The sequence below is a fragment of the Calliphora vicina genome, chromosome 1, assembly GCF_958450345.1.
Source record: "Calliphora vicina chromosome 1, idCalVici1.1, whole genome shotgun sequence".
NCBI classification, from domain to species: Eukaryota; Metazoa; Arthropoda; class Insecta; order Diptera; family Calliphoridae; genus Calliphora; species Calliphora vicina.
Window position 1 is genome coordinate 119066976 of NC_088780.1, and position 18633 is coordinate 119085608.

At 29.0% G+C, this 18633-nt stretch overlaps 4 protein-coding genes across 4 annotated transcripts; 3 read left to right on the plus strand and 1 right to left on the minus strand.

The window, feature by feature from the left end:
* Positions 1 to 201: 201 nt before the first annotated feature.
* Positions 202 to 659, minus strand: LOC135956216 (uncharacterized). The gene is made up of 2 exons (XM_065506624.1): positions 593 to 659; positions 202 to 512 (listed from the first exon to the last, which is right to left on the minus strand). Exons 1-2 carry the CDS (start codon positions 600 to 602, stop codon positions 244 to 246), a joined length of 279 nt encoding a protein of 92 aa, XP_065362696.1. The 5' UTR covers positions 603 to 659; the 3' UTR covers positions 202 to 243.
* A 1969-nt stretch (positions 660 to 2628) lies between these two features.
* On the plus strand, positions 2629 to 3073 carry LOC135956221 (uncharacterized). Its single transcript, XM_065506637.1, has 2 exons — positions 2629 to 2677; positions 2740 to 3073. Exons 1-2 carry the CDS (start codon positions 2668 to 2670, stop codon positions 3021 to 3023), a joined length of 294 nt encoding a protein of 97 aa, XP_065362709.1. The 5' UTR covers positions 2629 to 2667; the 3' UTR covers positions 3024 to 3073.
* An 8288-nt stretch (positions 3074 to 11361) lies between these two features.
* On the plus strand, positions 11362 to 11868 carry LOC135956231 (uncharacterized). The gene is made up of 2 exons (XM_065506648.1): positions 11362 to 11454; positions 11538 to 11868. Exons 1-2 carry the CDS (start codon positions 11445 to 11447, stop codon positions 11819 to 11821), a joined length of 294 nt encoding a protein of 97 aa, XP_065362720.1. The 5' UTR covers positions 11362 to 11444; the 3' UTR covers positions 11822 to 11868.
* Positions 11869 to 18062: 6194 nt separating this feature from the next.
* LOC135956242 (uncharacterized) lies at positions 18063 to 18575 on the plus strand. The gene is made up of 2 exons (XM_065506658.1): positions 18063 to 18173; positions 18250 to 18575. The coding sequence occupies exons 1-2, from the start codon at positions 18164 to 18166 to the stop codon at positions 18516 to 18518; spliced, it is 279 nt and encodes a 92-aa protein (XP_065362730.1). The 5' UTR covers positions 18063 to 18163; the 3' UTR covers positions 18519 to 18575.
* The last annotated feature ends 58 nt before the right edge of the window (positions 18576 to 18633 follow it).

The window sequence follows — 18633 nt, forward strand, 5'->3', positions numbered from 1 at the left end:
ACTATTATATTCGGCAAGAGCCGTTTTGTATGTGATCCAGTCACCTGTATGTTTAGGTCTGTTGAATAATCTTCTTGCCTCCGCCCTTGATTTCTCATTTCCATTGTACCACAACCAGGGTACATTCCTCTTCTGCCATATATTAAATTCCTATTAAAATCCAAGGAGTGTTACACATATAAATGTAAACTAATTACACCATTTTTAAATATATTTTTTTACTTTTTATTCATGATATTAAAATTAAGCAACAGTAGGGGGATTCTCAGGTTTCTTCCAGACATAATTTGGCCAAGGGATACACGCCTTCAACAAATGCATATAGGCCTCACCCTTAGGACAGTCCAGCTCCAAAGCAACTTCATTTAATTTTTCACAATACCAGTATTTGGAGGGATCCCAATGATGGGGATAGGTGTGACCAACCTCAGAGGGATCACGGCAAGCAGATTGACCAGCAATAGCCAAAACACTGGTAACAGCCAAGGAGGCCAAGAATCCCAAGCAAATTACTAAAAAGTGATAACAAAAATATAAACAAATAATTAAAAAAAATCTTGAAATGTGTATACTTAGGTATATGAAAACTTACAGTATTTCATATTATATTTTACTAGTATTGAAAGATGCCAAGAAAGCTCTGTGCTGAAATAACAGCAAAGGCATGTTTTTATAGACGATTTTATTTAGGAAATTGAAAATACCTTTTTTATATAACATTGTTTTATAGCCATATCTGTAATAACAAAATGAAGTTTCGAGAAATACTTTTTTATTACCCAACCCAAAATGTATATGATTAGATAAGAGCCAATAAATAATTTCAGAGTGCCGAAACAAGCCTGCATTGCGCTTGAAATATATATGCGGTTACTAAATCAAAATATGTACATATGAACAATCCAAAATGAAATGTCTAAGAACAAAATAAAAAATTTCTAGTTTTAATGCACCAAATATTTCGAAAACAATATATAAAATTCAAGTGCTAAATCATTAGTTTGACGTTAAAAGGGTAAATATTAAAAATTCTCCATAATGTTTCCTACCAACTTATATATTATTGCACCATGTAGTACAATAAGTAAAATAAGAGAAAAATAATAAAGATTCTCAAAAATATAAACGAAATCCAAGCAAATTTTGTTTTATTGACAATATGGAATTCCATATGTATCGAATACATGTCCCAAAACATATTAAATTCATACCGTGTGACCACCATTTTACAAACTACCCAAAATCAACACTTTTGTTTGCATACTATTTTTACTATTTTCCAATATTTTGTTTACTTTTTGTATTGAAATTTTCAAAACATAGTAAACTAAGTAGTAAAATCTAGCAAGCAAATCAACAGGCCAAATGATTCGTCCTCTGATATATTGAAATTCCATATAATTCAAGATGTTTAGGTTAAATCTTACTAATAATTCACTTAAATCTTAGTAATGATTTTACCAAACATTTGAAATAAATTTTATGTATGAATTTTACTTACAAAATAAGCTGAACAATTATGAGAACTTGACGAAAAGAGTACTTATTACTCTACTAGAAAAAGTACTTAATATAACCCCCATATTTTTGATGATAGTGGGTATTCACCAGTGAGTTGATCTACAAAATAATGTATTTCTTAATACATTATTATACCCTTCACCTTCGTGAGAAGGGTATAAATAAGTATGTCATTCCGTTTGTAATTTCCACAATATAATTTTCTTATTGATAGCGGAGTCGATTAAGCCATGTCCGTCCGTGGATATCTTCGGGATTCAAATCTTCAATAATACTGTCAGACATGCGAGAAGTTTCCTATTTAAAATCAGCAAAATCGGTTCACAAATGGCTGAGATATGAGGAAAAAACCAGGACAACCTTGATTTTTGACCTATATCTGGATTACTAAGTCATTAATATAGACAATATGGATATCCAATGATAGATATTTCAAAGACCTTTGCAACGACGTATATAAGACCATAGTAAGTTGGACCTACAATGGTTCAAAATCTGAAAAAATATATTTTAAGCCGAATTTTTTAAAAAAAAATTTTAAAATTTAAAAAAATTAAAATAACAATTCGAAAAACAAAAAATTTCCAAAAAAAATGAAAAAAAACAACTTTGGAAAAATAAATATTTTTACCTAAAAATATTTAAAATTTGTCTTTTGAAGTATAATTTGGTGAAGGGTATATAAGATTCGGCACAGCCGAATATAGCTCTATTACTAGTTTTTTAATTACATTTATTTGTTGTAAGTGTAGTTTCTGCTGGGATGTTTAATCATTCCTGACTACTACAAAACGACAAATTATAAAGCTACGTAGTATACTTTTTGGGTATTTAATGTTTTCTACATATGAAATTTCCGGATTTATCGAACTAGGTTAACTGAAAAAACGGGTTTCGAAAAAAGGAAAATATTCGGTTAACCAATAAACCAGTTTTTGAAAAAGTCGTATTTTTATAAACACTACTAGTTAATCTTATCAATATTTTGTTGTACTCTTTTAATTGTTAAATTATGTTTTGTCTGAATTTGAAAAAATAAAAAAAAGTAATGCAATTGTTTTCATGTCTGGGAATTACTATAAAACATAGTCAAATTTGTCACACCATATCAATATCACTTCATATTTTAAAAGTTATTTTTCAAAAATGCAAAAAGGTAAATAAATGGAAATATACTTACATACATAAAATTTACAAAATGGTTTTATGACTTTACAGTATCATTGGTTGTCCTGTTGGCTGTAGTCGCCTTCGCTTCGGCTACATACATTCAGCCCCACTTTGAACCCCAAGATATTTATGCTGAGCCCAACTGCGCCGTTGTCAATGATCATAGCCGCATGTTCCGTGATATTTCCGATCCCACTCACTACTGGGTATGCCCAGAGGCTCAAGCCAAAGCTGATTACATTCAATGTCCTCCCAATGAGGCCTTCATGGAACATTTACAAAAATGTGTTGTATGGGAAGAATGGAAGTGGGTTGAACCTTACACTAAATAAGTTCTGTGTTTATCTGATGAATAAATAAATGATTATTTTTGTATAGTAAATGTATTGTGTTTGAATCGCTGTGAAAATTTAAGATAGCTTTAAGTCATTATAAACCTCTCTAATCAAATGTTTAAGGTAAGTTTTTTCATTTCTAAAATCATAACTTTTGAACTAAATGAGATAATCAAAAAATTTAGAAGGCAAATGATAGATCAACCTATGAAATGAGTGTTTGAAAAGGGTAGGTGGTTACTTATGGGTTAGCAATGTTGAAATTTTTGGAAAAAACTATTTTATGGGAAGTAAAATAAAATATTTTTTTAAAATTTTTGATTTTTTATGTTTCTTAAAATTTAAAATATTTCCAGAAAAGATTTAAAAAAATTGCATTAGGTAAAGGAATAATCAGAGAACTTACTTTGAAAATATGGCAAATATAGAAATTTATATTTTTTTATTTTCCACCATCAAATATGAGAAATATTGTAAAAATGGACAAACACAAAGCACCACTGTGCGACGGCCATTTCAAAAAATCAAAGCGTATATCGAAAACGCATATCAAACAAATTGAAAAATAATATTTAATTTTACAAAACATTAAAACCTACTTCTACAAAGGGTAAAATAGCAATTGCAAATTTTTCAAAAATTAAATAAACTTAAGGTGATCTTGACAAGTACTTAAATGTACCCACATATGAATGGATATTTATTTAATAAAAAACACCACAAACATATTTAATACATTTAAGTGTAACAACAAATCATCTTACAACAATGAAAAATGACGATGAAATATTATTCAATATCATTTCATTTAATTTAGCAACTTTAAATCACTTCATCATGCACAATACTACTCGTAATATTAAATAATATTTAATTTCTTCTTCAAACTACATACATATTTATGTTCGTTAAAATCGTTTATTGTATTCAAACTTAAAGGCAACAAATATTATATTGATTTCTTCACAAATCATTAGCAAGCGGACAGATACATATACATACTTCAAAATTTCACTTTCAATATTTCGAAGTGGCTTCTTATAACAGTTTTTTGAAAAAAAACAACCTTTATTTTGTTAAAATGTTTTCATTTATTTAAGTCTATAAATTTTTATCATTTAACTGTATTTAAGTTTTTTACTTTATTTTCTTTAATTTCATAAATAAAAGATGCTGAGTAATTTTATTTTAAGCGGGCACCTGAGCTAGGTTATAGATTCATTGTTAATCATAGTTACCTACAAATTATTGTGCCTCATTTAGTGAACATTAATTTGTTGTTTTTGTTTTTTTTATTGTGTTTTCTATATTTTCAAAAGTTCAAGTGCACCATTTTTACAATCAATAAATATGATTGTAGACACGTTTTACAAGTATGTACTTGTGTATGTGGCGTGTGTGTAAATTACATTTGTAAGAGTATCTATCCGATTTATTACATAAATTTCATTGCACGGTTACGAATACGTTTTGGTGTTATTGCGACACATTGATAAAACACTTGTAAATATTGGTACTTTGAGAAAATTATGTAATATTTCTTAGTGTGGTTAAATATCTAAGACATATTTTGAGGCAATGCTTGAAGAGATACAAATGACATCAAAATCAAAAATAACTATGTATAAGTAAAAATACAGTGGTATTCAGATGTTTAGGCAGCAATATTAAAATCGATGTCTTCCGATCGGGATGAAATTTGCACCGAGGTTAGACCTATTGGATAGTAATTCAGACACAATTTTTCAACAAAATCGGTTAAGAACTCTCGGAGTTAGTTTGATTTTTCTCATCCATGTAACTAATTACCTATAGCTCTTTAAACAAATTTAAAAAAAAAATTTTAATATTTTTTTTCCGAAATCCAAAAACTTTTTTGACTTTTTTTTCCAAAATGGGCCCTCTTTTTTTTCTTAAAAAATAAATTAGATATTTTCCTTGAGGACCTATTTGGTCGCGTAGTGGGATGCAACTTCGATATCTATCAAAAAAAATTTGTTGTAATTCTTTTTGAATTTTGACTTTTTTTGCAAAATCAAAAACTTTGTTGACTTTTTTTCAAAATGGTCCCTCTTTTTAATTTTTTGCTCAACAGAAAGCTCAGATATTTTCCTTGAAGACCTATTTAGTAGCTTAGTGGGATGCAAGTGGGATATCTATCAAAATAAATGTTTTGCAACTCAAAATATGGAATTTTTGACTTTTTTTGCAAAATCTATTTTTTTTAAAATGGGCCCTTTTATTAATTTTTTTTCGCACAAAAGAAAGCTTGGGTCTATTCCTTGTAAGTGGCCAAAAAACCGGTTTCCGGTTTAACCGAAAAGGTGTGTTTTTGAAAAAACCGGTTTTGATTTTTATCTTTTAAAAAAAACCGATTATCCGGTTTCGGTTTTTGTCTTCAAAAAACCGGTTAACCGGTTTATATTAAATTTTTATTCTATATAAAAAATACGCAAATTTAAAATTTTTGAATTCTTTAGGCAATTATTTTATATATTTTACGAATTATTGTCAAATGCTATAATTTTCTATAAAATTAAAATATGCTTAAATGAGCTTTTGAAAATATATTTCATTAAAACCGATTAACCGTCTTACAAAAACCGGCTTTTCAAAAAATCGAAATGTTAAAGAAAACCGAAACCGGTCGAGTTTATAAAGATGAAAAAACCGGTTGACCGGTTTTCGATTTCGGTTTTGAATACTCTAATGCCCACATTTTAAAAATAACTTAGGGCCTAATTTTGTAAATCACGTCAATGCGCAATATGATATTTTTGTTGGTACTATTTCAAGTTGCATCAAAAAGGCACCATGTATCGAATCTTCTTAGTCTTGTTTAGCCAGGGTAAATTAATGGAAATAGTTTGGTAATATTCCTACAAAATGGTTATTTGAATGTAGTTAAAGATCCATTTTCAACATGTTTGAAAAACTGCATCTTGATTTACATACATATAAAGACTGATTGAATTTTTTAATATATTGTACATAGAGATGCCAAACGGGGAATCCCGTTCCCGAAAATCCCGGGATTTTCGGAATTTCCTCAATCTCGAAGCCCGGCAGTTTTTAATTTTAAATCCCGGCAGTTTAAATTTAAAATAGGGGAAATTGGCATTTTTGTGTGCCTTTTTCATTCATTTTGACATTCTACATGCCCGAATATCGCAAAGTGATGTTCAGCAAAGTTGTTAAGCTCAACTTCTGCTACAATATAGTTAATAAAGGAAAACGGTATTTTTGGTTTTCCTTGAGTGGAGCTCTAGAAAATCAATTCTTCACCTTTTTTTGTAAGTTATCTAACAAAACTCAATTTAAATCCTCTTCAAATGAAATTGATTTGATCTCAGATGGGGAGCTCGAACAAAATGAAAATATTGCGATTGCTAAAAGGCTTAATATCTTAAATGTAAAAAACCCAAATAACAATAACGAAACCAAATTATAATGTAGATTTGCAACTTGCAAAAGAAATAGATAATTTTATTTCTGAAGGAACAAGAGGAAAATACTTGCAAATTTGTTATAAGTATAAGTTTTTATAGTATAAGTTTTTTTTACTAAGGTACTGTTTTTTACCAGTATGTACATTAGGCTAGGTCGATTTTTTTCATAAAAATCGTATAGCAGAAACGCATTCTACGGAAAATTCTAAGAAATTTTCCCCAAGAAACCATAGGTCTAAAATCAAATCCTATCTTGCGCATTTCGACTTTTATTTTCGGGATTCTTTACCAAATTCCGAACCCCGGGATTTTTAAAAATCAGTCCCGATTAGCATCTCTAATTGTACATGATGAGTTTCTATGATTTTTATTTAAAAATGTTAACTTCAAATATATGCATATAAAATAAACCACATTTTACCAATATTACACACAAGCCTATCTGCATTTTGTAAAAAATATAGTTCAAGATCAAATTTTCTTTAATGATCCCATTTCAAAAAAAAACTTCCACTTATATAGTTTATCTGTTAACCATAAACTTAACGAATTTTGTGGTCAAAACATAATTTAGTTTGTGATGTATTTATGATTTATCATCTAATTTAATAATTTATTTATATGTTTTTTCTTCTCTTATCTCTTTTTAGGTAAGTCATTATTGATTCATACCATCGTGTTACAAAATTACAAATACTTGTTAATGCTTTGCGCCATAACCATTAATCAGTAATACTTGTAAGTACTTTAATGGATTTTTTTAATGTACTTATTCATATCATAATCATAGAAAAACTTATTGTAAATAAAAGAATTTGTTGTAAAAGAAAAAAGTAAAAATCAAATGTCATGCATTAAAAATTAGAGCTTACTTTTTTTGTTTCTTTTAATGATGCATTTATATATATATAGAAAAAAACACCTTGGGTCATCCGATATTGACCATATTCAGTAAATACATAACCTTTGGAGTTCTTTGGATATTTTAATTTTTATTGTTTGAAATTTTTAAAAAAAAATCCAAAAATTTTTTTTGGGCTTTAACTTTAAATATCCTAATCTTATGTAGCTCATATTGGATTTTATTGATTTAAGATAAATTTAAAAGATAATTATAGACTACATAACAAAATAATGTCGCGATACATTCCTGATGCTGGACTATATAATAAATAGTTTTATTTAAATTACAAAAAGATGGCTGAAAATAATCTCTGTTTAAGGTTTGTTTGGTATTGAAAATGGGCAATATCAGTCCACGATTTCATCTAGACCGCAAACAAATGTCCCCCCGGAATACTTTTTGACCGGTCATAAATATGTTGATTATGCTGCAATTCCGACAAAATTTTCCATAAATTAGTTCTAAGCAATTAGCTCTGCAATTATACTGTAAATGTAAAGTTTGTCGAAAATCGGGCAACAATTGTTCCTAGTCCCCACACAAGATAATTTTATAAAATTAAAAGGTAACACTCGCTTTCTAAAGACTGAGACAGCTATACGATTGCAGTAATATGCCAAGACTGGCACTTAACGTTTCTTTAAAATAAATACAAATATTAATATTATGTATTAACATTAAAGTTACACTATCTCTATATAAAACATATTAATTATACGTTTGATATTTGATCCATAGTGTTGTAACTTTAACAAAACTCTTACAATAATTATGACAAGTCCGGCGGCGCTTGTTGAACAATTTAAAACACATTTAATGATGTTTGATTTGTTAAAATAACGGAGTTTGACTTTAAAATATTTAAGAGAAATATAAATAAATTTAAATATTTATAATTACTCTTATATGATTAGTTGAATAATTAATATGACCGCAAATGGGAAGTTTTGAATAAAACTACTAAGAGTGCTATATACCTTAAAATTTTTTTAGTTTTTATACCCTACACCACCATAGTGGGGAGGGTATAATGCGTTTGTGCAGATGTTTGTAACGCCCAAAAATATTAGTCTAACACCCACCTTAAAGTATACCGATCGACTTAGAATCACTTTCTGAGTCGATTAAACAATAGCCTCCATAAATGTTTAATTTATATATGTATCTACACAAATTTCGCTCCAAATAAGTTGTATATGTACAAAATTCATGTCACCAAATTTTGTTACGATCGGTCCATAATTAGTCATAGCTCCCATATAGACCCGCTTCCGAAAATCACTTTAACGTGCTTAAATCACTTAAAAATGTTGGTATACACACAAAATTCAACATAAATAACTTTCATATAGATATAAATCACACGACCTAATTTCATGGTGATCGGTTCATAATTGGTCATAGCTCCCATATAAGGCCCACTTCCGAAAATCACTCACGAATATATATTATTGATATTTTAAAAGACAAATATTTTTACACATTTTTTTGGGAAAAAGCTATCTTTTTGGGACGCACAGTAGGGAAGAACAAACCTTTTTGAAATAAATCTGGCATTTCTAAACGGCTGCACATAGGCCTGGCGAGCCACTTTTTTTGGCCAAAACTAAAATATTCACTAATATACATGAATTCAAACCAAAGATACAATTAATAACGAAAAAAACATAAATTTTATTAAGTTTTTAATAATTTTTTTTTCTTGTTTTATTAGTATAATAAATTTAACTTTCCTAACAATTAATTTCAATGAATATATCAATAATGTTTTAATTAGGAATTTAGTATCTTAAATTTAAAACCTATTAAAATAAAATTTTGTATTTCCAAAAATTAATTTAAATAATAATATGATTTCATTGGATCATAATATGATTTAATTGGGTCATAATTATGATTACTTTGGGTCATATTATGATTGATTTATATCATAATATGATTATTTCAGAACATATTATGATTTATTTGTATCATATGATTAAATCCAATTTCGGGAAAACATTTGTATGGGGCTATGTGAAATAATGGACCGATTTCAGACACTTTAAACAGTCTTCGTCATTTGGCTGAAAAAATTGTATATACCCAATTTTATCGAAATATCTTCAAAATTTCGACCAGGACTTTGAGCACAAAGACGGTAGGACGGACGTGGTTTAATCGACTCAAAAAGTGATTCTTAGTCGATCGGTATATTTTAAGGTGGATGTTGGCCTAATATTTTTGGACTTTACAAACATCAGCACGAACGCATTTTACCCTCCCCGCTATTTTGGTGTAGGGTATAAAAATGTAAAAATATTCCACATTTTTCGAAAAATTACCGACAAAGAAACTAGGATACATACATAGAACTAATGCTAGACATCAAACAAAAAAAAATATTGTTTAAACTTTACAATATACCTGTACCCTTTACATTGGAATACGGGAAACGAGTTTTTTGGTGGATGAGAATATATTTTATATTTGGTCAAGGACAGGAGTTTGCACGTCTTACCAATTCATAGAAATAAGGTTTGGTGATGTTTCTGCTTTGGTGTTAATCCGCTGGAACAAATCAATGGTATTAAGACCTCCTGACTTAAAATATGGGCAATTCCACGAGAAGGACTACCACGTGTGAAAAAAAAACCATTCAAACTTTTTTCAAGACGATTTGAATAGGAGAAAACACTAAAATGTTTTTATGTGAAAGTATTTAGAGCTTATTACAACATTTTAAGGGCAAACATTATAGATTAAACTGACTATATTTAATTTTTTAATGTTTTAGGTATGTTTTAGTCTAAAATAGCGACGAAAACTAAGCTCCCAACAAATACTTATTTAATCAATGCACAAGGTCTCCTATCATGTCATATTGTCAAAATGTCCTAATATTTCACAATGGTTTCAAAATGTTGTTATTGCCTTTCAAGCAAAAAAAATATACTCTTTATGCTATGTTTATTGTGTTATCGTGAATTATTAGGATATTATGACAATATGACATGATAGGAGACCTTGTGAATTGACCATTTATATTATAAAATAACAAATTGTTAAGGAATATTTCTTCATTCAGTTATGAATATTTTGTATTGTACCCCTTTAATTCTCTGATCTGTATCTCAGTTACTATTACTTGTTTCAAAACATAAAAATATGTCTTTATAAAATTTTATTTTCTCTGTTAATTAAATGCTATAGTACAGTTAAAGGAAAGGTCTAAAATCGTCATATTCAGAGTAAAATCTGTTTTTCCTATCCGAATAGGTGGAAATTAACATGTAATATATAATACATAGTTTGTTTTCCACTTCACCATTTTGAATTTTTCTGCTAAAAATAGTTTAAAAAAATCAAGTCAGACTCTTATATTCGTCTGTGCATAATATTGTATACCCACCATCAAGTGGTTATTTATTTTTATTTATTATCAAAAAAAATAATTTTCTGATATAGGGGTTATATTGGACCGATCCTCACATAAGGTATTAGAAAGATTAATTTTTCTCATAAATATATCTGATATATACATATATTGGCACAATATTGGGTCTGTAGAATACAGACGGTCATCACAAAGTATATTCTTTATGTAATCAAACAATAATATAATTGCAATTACAATTACTTAGAATTCCCCTTTATTGGTTTACTGTTTAATTCCAATTAAAAATTATATACTTATAAGTATATAATAGATTGATCTATAAGGTTTTGTGTTTGCGACCTGATATAATCTAAATAAACATAATACATTTTATTTATCATGTTTTCAATGCTACTAATTCTAATATGATTATTTTTCCATTCAATGATTGTATAATTGCAAACAAATGTTAGTTAAGTAAGAATTTAACTTGTTTATTATTTGTTTACCATTAAAAACAAAATATGGGTTGGGATTGGCACTCTTTACTCTTATCAATATGTTTTCATATGTTGTCCTCTAATTGTTTGAAGATGTTAGAAAGCAATACAATTTGCGATAAGAAATTATTCGCCAACTATAAAATCAAGACAAATTTGTCACTTCATATCAATATCTAAAGGTCTTTCAGAAGTTGTTTTTCAAAAATGCAAAAAGGTAAAATAAGAAAATAATATTTTTCTTGCATATAAATTCTAACATTCCTTCCCCTATTAACATAATATTGTTGTGATTTATAGTTTGTTTTGTTGTCCTTTTGGCTGTAGTGGCCTTTGCTTCGGCTGACTACGTTCAGCCTCACTTTGAGCCCCAAGAGATTTATGCCGAACCCAACTGTGCCGTTGTCAATGATCATAGCCGCATGTTCCGTGATATTTCCGATCCCACTCACTACTGGGTATGCCCTGAGGGTCAAGCCAAAGCTGATTACATTCAATGTCCTGCCAACGAAGCCTTCATGGAACATTTACAAAAATGTGTTGTATGGGAAGAGTGGAAGTGGGTTGAACCTTACACTAAATAAGTTTTCTGTTTATTTAGTAAATAAATGATTGATATGTAAACTTGAAATATGACATTTGCTGTTCTATTTATAAATAAGATAGAAAATTATTCGAAATCTCAATTTTTGTTTTCGTTTTTCATGTTAATAGACAGGAGACATACATTCATACATACTTGCTCTGACATGGACATCATTCCAATGTGGGTTTTGCACAGAATAATAATAGTCAAAAAGAATATAAATTTTGTGGAAAATTTTAATATTCGTTAGAATTAAAGTCCATGATAGGTAGGTGTAAGCATTAGGGTGATACTAAAATGGCATTTTTTACAATTTCTTAGAAAGCATGCTGAGAAAGATTACCTTCATTATTATCTAATAACATACAACAGTCACACTACCCCGCAGCTTAACAAGCAGTCAGTGTATCTCTTATAGACAGTAATTGTCTCTAATGTCTGATCACATGGCTGAAGTTTTTGCTTTTTGTAGTGCAGAGAGAAGTCAATTGGTTACTTTATATATCACAGGTAATCTAGCTTGATGTCAATTGTCACTTTAGTGTCTCTAAGTAAACTGATGTGTAATAACTTTAAACATTTAGTTTGTACTGCATTTTAGAATTATTCTATTGGAGACTTGTGGGAGGAAAGTTTGTTTACAAGAAATCGGTTATTGGACTCTCTATAAGATAATTTTAACTGACTATTTAAAATCAATTAGTAGCCGTATATTTCAAAATAACTAGTTAACTAACTCTATATAAACGGTATGTGAATCCAAAGCGTTGACTACTTTGGAGCAGCTATCAGCAGCTATCTCATTGTAATCAAAAAAGGACCAATTAGGGCATGCAAGTAGTCACGTAACTAGTTGCTAAGTGATAGATAAAAACACTAGTTCAGACCAGTCACCAAGAACTGTGTATCTAAAGTTATCAAGCTGCAACAAATTAATAACCTATTTAAACTGATATGCGGTTTCTTAACCAAAGTATGCAAAGTTTTAACTTATATGCACAATATTATTACGGAAACAGAACTAGTCATATAACATACAACAAGCTTATTTAAAAAATTATTTCTCAATTAGTCTTTAGAAGTTGTGAAAAGTACTCGTACTTTCCAAATGACGACAAAACATGCACTTGCTTTTGCTTCAAATGGGATTCGCTTGGAATTACTTAAATTGTTTTGAGGGTAGCGTTTTTAATTAAGTGTTTACATGAAAAAGAATTGCTGCTTTTTCTAGTTTTGTAATTCATTTTGGTTGTAATTTGGAGTGACCCTATTAAAAAATATTCTTATTTATTATATGTACCCACTTGTTTCCAATCAAATACTTTTCATATGATTGATAGCCAATTAATACTCTTTATAAAAAAAAATTAACTCGAATAATAAAAATATTGTGAACTTTTATGCGATTAAAATTAAACTCGAATAATTGACAAACCTAGCTACAGAGGATATACTTCTTCGACAATTAAACGGGCTAATCTGAACAAAGCAACAATCATCGGAAAACTGACTTCGAACTATGGAAGAGCAAAACGATATTATGATTCGTGTACCTAGGCAGGAGGGAAATAACACAAGAGATGTGGCGAAAAAAGTTAATTACTCGAAACTTTGAGCACAATTCAGCAATTGTGAAGACAATTTGAACCAAATTTTATGAATTCGACCAAAGTCGAATGAATGCATTCTTACGGTGACACGAAATAACACTCAATGAAATTGAAAAATGGAAAAATTCTAAATTGGGTTTTATTTAATTTTTATGTGGGGTTACATATTTCATTTTAAATTGTGAATTCTTTCATTATGAAATAAATGAAGTAAAATTAAAAAAGAAAAAATAATTGGAGTTTATTTCATATAAAATATTTTTGGGCCTTATTTCATTTTCATAAAAATGATTTGTTGACAAATTTTAAGAGTTTTGAAGATTTTGTTACAACTAAAAACCATTAGGATCGACTTAAAATATTGTTGATGTAACTTAATAGCGTTAGAATTGGACTACAATTACACTGTGCTATATAAAAAACTGTCAACTGAATCTAGTAGAGCTAACCGTTTTTTTAGGTTAGCTCTTGTTTTCGAGATATACCGTTCTTTCGAAAATGGAGGAAGTTGCACAACATATAATCGCGGAACTCAAAAACGGTTTAGCTTATTGAATAACCCAAAATAACCGACATTCTTATCTTTAAATAAGACTGAAACTTTTTTATAATCTTATGAAAGTCATTTCTCAAATTTTAGTGAAAATGTTTTCATAAATTTCAGTTTGCATTTGGTTTAATCAACAAAAAATCCTGCAAAATTTACATCCACCTATTTAAATTCACAGATGAGCATTAGGGCTATAACCAAATTTTGGCCCTAACACCACGTGATGGCAAATGTTGGATTATTTACGATAACATTTTTTCGGGTCATTTTGGAATAAAAGCTCACCCACAAAAACGATTTTTTAAAGTCAAAATTTTCTCAAAATTTTATTACTATTTTTGTTTTTCTAGTAAACCAGCGGATTTTTCCAGTTACCTCAAATTTTAAATATAGATTCGAGCCAGGATGATATATTTATAAAAAAAACTATCTGGGTTTTTTGGATAAAAAAATCATAAAAAATTATCTCATATAATTATTTGTGGGTGAACTTTTTTGACAACAGCGAAAAAGTAAAACCATTTTTTTAATAACTTTCAATGGCCTATTTGACTATGCAAGGGCCATTTTGATAAAGCCAAAGTTGCGCGATTCTTTCTACATAATAAACGGTTGTCAATTTTGAAGTGTCACATAACAGGGGCCGATAAATATAATATTGCAATTACTTATCCGACAGCATTCCGAATTGAAGTACTAATTCCACACTGATCGTGTAAACGGCCAAAACTCAAAACTTTTTTTCCTATATTTGTTGTTGGAATATTGTAGCAAACTCTTCAGATAAACAAGAAAAAAAAATATTTTGTTTTTGCAAACTTCAATTAACCGTTATTCTATGAAGTGAGAAAGTTCAATGTTTTAAGTGCAGTGGTAAACGGAAACACGTGGTATAATTTGTTTTTTTTGAGTCACATGTTACACGAAAATAAAAAAAACTTTTTAAATCAGTTAATTATGGATATTAATGACGATGGTAAGTATTTAAATTTGTAATAGTGAAATATTCAATAAAAAACATTCATAAATTAAAAATCAGTGATTTTAACTTTTTATAAAAAAAATAGTATATGCTTACATAATTTCAACCGATTCAACGAACCAAAAACACACAAAATTACAGTGATATTTTGTTCTTACGAATCATCAATAACTTTCTGCTAGTTTTTGCTATGTTATGTTTTTTTGTTATTAATTGTATCTTTTGTTTGAATTCGTGTATAAAAGTGAATATTTTATTTTTGGCCACAAAAAATGGTTCGCCAGACCTATGTGCATTGGATGTACTCATAAAGTTGACCAATGAATACGAACTTATTCGTAGGCAAGAGTCTAATCGAGTAAGCCCGCAACAAAAATGTGACATCGGACTACTTTTCTCGTTACTAATGAAGCGTACACTTCAATTGTATCAAATGGAAGATACTCTATTCTTCTTCCAAAAAAATCACTTGCGTAGGAAATAATATGATTTTAGAACTTTGAATGAACTAATGATGTTAACGAGGACATCCACAACCTAGCTATTGGACAGCTTTTCTCTTTAATAAATGAGCTATCTTTATTTAGGAACATTGCAAACACGAAGCTACTCGCTACATTTTTCCATTTAGATGAGTCAAAAAAAATATCCGGGACTTCCCGACTTTAGAAATTCAAGCGATATTTTTATCAGCAAATTGCGGGAATTTCTGTATATATTTGTTTAATATGTAACGGTATTATTTCTGCACAGATAATACAGATTTGTTCTCAATTGAATGAATCGATATTTTCAATACCATCAACAGAAGAATTACGATTTATATAACCGAATTTCTGCGACCTCAACAAATTTGTCAGGAAAAAAAGAAAAATTTTGTCATTTTGACAGTAGGTCGACATAATACAAACTGTTTATATTCTTAATGGAATTATTAAGATGCTTAACATTGAAACTTCTGAGAATTTAGAGAAAATAATGACAATAAAACTTGTATAAATTTATTTAAATGTATACATTTATTATAATTTATTTAACTCAGTCGGATTCTTAAATCTTTTAATTGATAAAGCCAAAGTTGCGCGATTCTGCCCACCCCAGATAAAAATTTGGAAAGTCGCAGAAAGATTTTTTTGGATTTGTAGATTGTTCCGTTAAGAGATTCCTGTGCCCTAGAACATTAATCATGGGGTTTTGGAACCCAAAAAGTTAAAAAATATTCCAGTGCCAATCGTACAACGTAGCACATGTAATGTTTGGTTTTTACAAGCTAAAAGAAAGGAGTAAAATCCGCAAGCCATTTTGGTTCATTGTTTATCCGACAGGCTAAACTTAGTTATTGTGGATTCGTGTTCACACATATCATTAGCGCAAACATTCTTATCATAGAGGCATTATGCATTACTATTAGTTCTGCTAGTTGCGAAAGAAGTTTCTCAGCTATGAGTAGAATAAAACAATGGTTACGTAGTGCAATGCTTCAGGAACGATTTTCAAATTTAGCAGTTTTTTTTTCAATTCAATTCTTTATTTATAAAATTATTTGTACAAAGGCGTATATATATATATTAGAGTTACTTTCAAAAATTTGATTTGCGGGTATCATAATTTTTCTGAAGGTTTTTGCGTAAATAAAAATAATGGCGACCTTCTTTTTGGAAAGTTTTCACTCCTTGTGGTGGTTCAACTCACCTAAACACGCGCATTTTGTGCACATTTTTCTGTAGAGCAAAAACGGTTGAATATACTGCAAATATGATTTCACCAATGGATTCTGCATTAAAAATTAATACAATTGATGTTTTTTGAATTCCTAAAAATAGTTCCACTAACTCACAACAGGGGGCGCAAATTAAAACCTATTTTGCGCATTTCGACGTTTATCCAATAAAAAACTATTAAAAAAAAACATATACTGAAATATCATTGGATAAAAGTCGAAATGCGCAACATAAGATTTCATTTTAAACCTATGGTTTCTTGAGGAAACTTTCTTAGAATTTTCCGTAGATTGCGTTTCTGATATACGATTTTTTACTTTTTTATCGTCCATACAATTCGACCCGGCCTAATGTATACAATATTCCATTTTTAAATATAGAGAGTTTAGATATAAATAAATCTTTTCAACTCAAAAATAGTATTTTGTCTAACTAATATAATAAGGAACAAATAACAGTTTATTAGATCAAGAGGTAAATTAAAAAAACCCCATTTAAATATAAAAAAATAAAATTATAAAAATATTTTATAAAATAAATAGCAGTTTTAAATATTGAAAAAGAAGTATTTATGTTAGCAAATTTAATTTTTGTGATATTTTAGTTTTATTTTAATACAAAATTAATTTTTTTTTATAAAAGAAAATTGTTTATTTTTACTATTTGGGAAGAGCACTTGCCCACCCCAGAATAATAGTCTAGCTACGCTTATGAGAAGTATACATACGTTATCGAATTTAAGTATTACAATTTAGTATTACAAAGTCCCGGGAATGAACAGATTTGTTTATGAAATGAAAAAAGTTCGGGAAATTATGAGCCCGATATCAAACTAAAAAAGAAATACTGTCAGACATTCCCAACCGATCCTATTAGTGGAGACATCAAGTCAGCCAATTTAGGGGGAAATTTTAGTCGCACATTTATAGGAATTGCATGATGTACAGCCTCTACTATTAAAAAGTTAAGAAATTTGTTAGATCGCAAAATCATGATTAAAAAAATAAATATAATACTATAAAAACTTTTTTTCCCTTTTTATTAAAAAGTGAAAATTTAAAACTACAGTTGTCAAATTACAATCGTCAAAATCAGAGGAAAATTTCGCTTTCACATTATCATTAAAAAAAACTTAAGATGATTCATTAAATATTGACACACTATTTAACAGATGATTCATATACAAATATATAAATTAAAATGTACATATATTTAATTGCAATTTTTTGTTCCAATATCAATTAAATTAAATTTTATCATAAAACATTGTGTTTATAATAAATAAGATGTATCGTTCAGAATATTTTCCAATTAAACTCATTAGAAAACAACATATATTTGTCGTTTTGATAATTGTCGGCATGTGTCCAATGAAGGTGTGTTCAGAATTCGCACAAAAGACATGTCTATAAAAAGTTGAATTTTCACTTGTTTTAGCACAGACCATTCTTGACTTCTCTCAACACTAGAAATAAATATGAAATACTGTAAGTTTTGAAACCTTCATCTTTCAACATTTTTATTATTTTGAGTTTTAATATTTGTATCTGTAATTGTTTATAGTAATTTGCTTGGCATTCTTGGCCTCCATGGCTGTTACCAGTGTTTTGGCTATTGCTGGTCAATCTGCTTGCCGTGATCCCTCTGAGGTTGGTCATACCTATCCTCATCATTGGGATCCCACTAAATATTGGTATTGTGAAAAATTCAATGAAGATGCTTTGGAGGTGGACTGTCCTAAGGGTGAGGCCTATATGCATTTGTTGAAGGCTTGTATCCCTTGGCCAAATTGGGTGTGGAAGAAACCAGAAAATCCCCCTACTCTTGCTTGATTTGTTTTGATAGATGATGATTAATTTAAATAAAAACTGATTACACAATTTTAAGAACTATGTGTTTTTATGGGTGTTTTACTAGTTTCGTGGATTTAAAGTATTTTAAATTGGA